We start from the raw sequence: 4,873 nt of genomic DNA, 5'->3' as shown, positions 1-4,873 counted from the left end.
GAAAGTTTGCGGAAATTGAGAAAAAGTATAGTATTGCAGATGAAAACAATGACATGGAGGACGAGATTCCTTTGCAGGAATATAAACCCTTCTCCGAGATTATTAAAGAAACCAACGCCAGAGAGCAGCAGCCACCAGTTGTCGAAGTTTCAGATAATAATTCATGGCAATCACACTCGGGCTCAGTGGAATATACACCGAAGCCATCAACGTCTAGCACATCGGCTGAGCAAAAGCCTGTCTCCATTGATAACATAGAAAATGCTATTTACGGCGAGTTGGTAAACCCACAATTGGACGACTCTACACCGCCGACTGTGCGAACTGCCGCGCACGGTTTCTTCACCGAACTACTTGGCCAGCAAGAACCGGCCAATTCTGACGAAATCAGTGGAAATCAGCATGAAAACACCACTACCAAAGATGCAATAGAAACTCAAAACCTTCCAGCAAATGCAGATAATATGGGATATGCCAATTATAGTACATCAATTGACGGCACAGAGGCTGCCGAAGTAAAAGCAGCCGCTGAAAGTTATCAAAATGAACCCCAAAATCAAGCCACATACGACACAGCAAACTCTGAATACTACCAGCAAGCGGCGGCAGCAGAACGGGCTTACGATGGTGCAGAAGCAACAAATGCTTACGCTGAGTATCCAACAAACCAAACAGCCGATTTGAATGCCGCGCGCGGCGACGCTAACCAACAGCTTCAAGAGCAGCAGCAACAACAACAGGAGTACACGCAACAAGATTATGAAAATTATGATGCAACGCAGTATGGCAACTATGATCCCAACGCATATCCGGGCTACATATATGATGAAGCCACTGGTCAATATGTCGTCGATCCGCAATATGTGGCGCCCGAAGGAAGTACTGCTGAAGGCGTTTACGCATCGCAGGAATATCAGGGTGGCCAGGGTCAGGAAGTTAGTTATGCGTATGAAGACAATGCCTACGCCGCTGCGGCACCAACTGCAGCGGATGATGGCAGCGCTAGTGCTACCCTAACTACCGCCGAAGTAGCGAATGTGCCGCCGCCAGAACTGCAATTAGAGCCGACGCCTGAACCAGTAGTAACTGAACCAGTTGCACCTCCAACGACCAGCGAGCCTAAAGTCTTGAAACCTACATCGATTCTTTCGACAGCGGATAAGCTTGCCGCACAGAATGAGGCGCAAAAGAAGAAGAAACGCGTAAATTTTGTGGATAGCAGCGAAACGGATGACAGCTCGAGTGCTGCTAAGTTGCCAGCTGCAGGCGCTGTAGGCAATGAAAGCGATTTTGATTTTTCAAGTGGCGCAGAAACTTCGGCGGGTTAAGGCCAAGGAAGAGCTGGGATGGCGTCAAAAAAAATTCAAAATTTACTTTCTAATATACATACATATGTATGCCTTTCTTTTTCATGCACATTTTCCGTTGAATTTCAATTTTGAAACCGTGTCGAATATATACATGCATATGTACATATTTAGTTACACTTAAAGTATTGAGTTTCTATTCCGCGAAAACGATTTATGTAAATAAAGATCACAAAAAATTTAATCTTTTCCCGGGTTTTAGATATTTAACAAAGCAGCGCTAGGTACCAAATTATTTCATGGACGAGAGTGGTCCGTCTCGCTAGCTCGTAGATATTGCTGTTGTCGAGATATATTCAGAAAATCCAAGCAATTTCTGGGCTTTGACTTTGATGCCAGGCCATCAAAAAAACTTCGTAGAAGACTAGATAACATTCCTATCCTATTTTACTTACCCGTAATAAATCAGCTTGTTGTTCCGGCGATAAATTCTGTCAACATCGGCGAGTCCTAAAAATTTGTTTAATCCCTGGCGCAACGCCTTGCAACTATGATTCCTGCGTATGCCAGAGATGATCCCATCCGAACTTCACTTCAATTAGACGCTACTCTTGCAAAGAAGGAGGCCACCTAAAGGAGTTAACCAAAAGTTATGTGGTCTATATTGCTCACGCCAAATGGCACTCTCTGTCTCTACGGCCTCCAATTTATCGACTCTGTCGAATTGTTAACCACCACTGCCAGGCAGCAACGGACATATCAGCAAGCGCTACGGGCCAAGGCAAGCAACTTCACATTCCATTACCTGTTGAACCGTGTCCAGCCTTCTAGAATACATTCGGAATAATTTTCCGAAAAAATTTCAATCGACACGCAGCAAGTTATCACAGAACAGCGAATATCGGATTCCAAGTGAATTTATTTGAAATCCACTCTGAAGTGAACCACAGATCGTCTGCATATTGTAGACGCAAATTAGTCTCCATGGGATGCATTTGGGCTATTCTTAAGTCCTCTTGCAATTCATTAGGGGAAAATTGGAAATTAGTTAGACATCGACTTAACTTTTATGTTTGCCTTTAATGGTTCGACTCCCAGTGTTGGGCATGCTCGAACGAAATGGGAACACTTCATACCCCATAAACGGATCAAGAGTGCTTTCAGTTGCATTTTCCTTTGCAATAGATTCCGGACTAGTCGCATGTTTCGCGCGGCGATCACGGTGACGGAACGGTTACAGATACTATATCTCGTGGAGCCCAAGTTCGATTCCCACTTGGATTAATATCCAAGATAGCTTTTTAAAATGCGGTCATGCAAACCTTATAAAAGCTCATCTGCCGTCTGCCTTCCTCCATTTGTATCACAACAACAAGTCGCATACCAAAAATCGAAGGAGAAGTTCGGCCAAACACCTAAAAGTAAGCGCTCGAACGCTTTGTGTGTGTGTGTGTGTGTGTGTGTGTGTGTGTGTATGGTCCTACGCTGGCGCACCAAAAGATCATCTCTCAATCCACGCGCATTGCAAGTGGGCGCAAATGGGCCAATCAATTTTGACATTCCATTAGATTGCTAGAAATAAACACACAAACGTACATTGAAGCGCACGCTATTGTGGCATGCAACAACAAGCAGACATTGATGAGGTGTGAGTGAGTTATTTTGCCAATTTCTATACAAATCCACTTCATTTAGTTTTAAGTAAATAAACGTTTGTGTGCAACAGTGAAATTGATGCCAAACAATTGAGAGAAGCGGAGCATTTTGCAATCGCAGAAAGGCGGAAAAGTGTAAAACTTACGTCAGCTGTGACGATGGTCCGAAAAAATAAAAATAAAAATAAATTTTATGTTTATTTGTTTTTATTGGTTTTTTATTTTTGTATTTTTTCTTGTATGCATTTTACGAAATCGTTTACATTTAAAGATTCATTGCAGTGATTGTTTCTTCAGTCTTACTATATTTTTAATCAAACAATCAATTCAATTATACATTTAACGGCTACTTATAAAATACGAAAATGTTAGCTTGCTTTCTAAAAATAATTATTTATAATTTTTAAGTATTAAATGAATTTTGATTTCGTAACAACTTATGATAATGGCTGCCTAGAGTTTCTTAAATATTTATTTTAGTTTATTATTATTATTAGCCGACTTAAATACAATAAATAATGTGTGCTAATAATTTTTTGTATTATACTGTATATACTATATTTGTAAAAGACTATATAGAAATATGAAAAATAGAAACCAAATTGCAATGAAGGCAGAAATGAAAGCGAAAATCTGTTGATATGCGGGCGGCACTAACGCCTCTGAAGGGCCTGATTCGACTTTTGTTTTGGGATAAATCGAAGCTCTTATCGTTAGATCTATCGATAACGATAACAACATTGACAAAGAGGAAGATATCGATAACCATAAAATTGGGGGAAATATCGAAAAAATTAAATTTGATGACATCGATAACAATAATGACACTGATTAACGAATGCACATGTTTAAGAGAATAAAAATATCGATGCCAACATACATACGAATATATCGATAACAATAGTGATAATGATATTGAAAAGTCATCGATAAAGTAATGCGCATTTTTAAGAAATTAAAATGAGATAAAATTATTTACATTTTCATTGAGACTATCTCGAAAATTGTATCGATAACGATAATAACATCAGTCAAGATAAGGTTATAGACAAGGTCAATAAGTGCTAAGACGTTAATAACGGAGGAAATATCGACAGCAACGTGGATATGCATAGTGCGATATCGATAACAATAGCGACAACGATATTGATAAAAAATCGATAAAAGAGACTAAAACGAAACGGTATATGTAGATACCAACATATATGGGAATATCGATTAAAAAAAGTGATATCGATATTGATAAAAAAAATCGATAAACATGTCTGTGTTTTTTGAAATGCATAAGTATTAAAATTGTCCATACATTTGAAGCTCAAAATAGTGCCCGCGGGCAACACTCTTTAAAGTTCTCACACGCGCACTGAGGTAGAGCTCTCTGAACATCTATGACCTTGAAATGAAGTGATTAGTGAGAAAACTGCTGGCCAAACCATAAAGAGTGGCGCTCATTTCCGGATTACGCTTTCATCTTAGCGTCTACGATAAAACTTCAAATATTTTTACTCTGCTGGAGTGACTTAAGAATATTTACTAGTCCATAAGGTAATTCTTTTACTAGGCCTCCATAAAGTCAACAGAAATTCTTTCCACACACATATTTCCTGCAAGATCGACATTTTGGTATGATATTTAACTATGGCGGTTTTGTTGCGCAGAATGAAAAAAACCAAAAAAAAATAAGTTAAGTCCGAAAAGCTCAAAAGTCTCGAAACTGCGATGGAGCTCTGCAAATTTCTATGAAAATTACATTCGAAATGTGAGTCGTTCAGTTTTAAGAATTTGAGGTATTTAATTCTTATCTCTTATCTTTATAAATTAACTAGGAATCGTGCGATATTTACAAAATGCTTTAAAACTATTCAAAAGTTTAAATAAAACTTAAATACCAATAAATTTTTGTATTTTTAT

The 4,873-nt window shown here is 38.8% G+C and overlaps 1 protein-coding gene across 1 annotated transcript; it reads left to right on the top strand.

Annotated features, from left to right (window-relative positions):
* The first annotated feature begins 53 nt into the window (after positions 1-53).
* On the top strand, positions 54-1,328 carry LOC118751624. Its single transcript, XM_036486445.1, has one exon. The coding sequence runs from the start codon at positions 54-56 to the stop codon at positions 1,326-1,328; it is 1,275 nt and encodes a 424-aa protein (XP_036342338.1).
* Positions 1,329-4,873: the final 3,545 nt, after the last annotated feature.

This window comes from Rhagoletis pomonella, unplaced genomic scaffold (genome assembly GCF_013731165.1).
Source record: "Rhagoletis pomonella isolate Grant_MI unplaced genomic scaffold, Rhpom_1.0 Rhpom_scaffold_00001, whole genome shotgun sequence".
Taxonomy (NCBI): domain Eukaryota; kingdom Metazoa; phylum Arthropoda; class Insecta; order Diptera; family Tephritidae; genus Rhagoletis; species Rhagoletis pomonella.
This window is presented reverse-complemented; position numbering and strand designations above follow the sequence as displayed.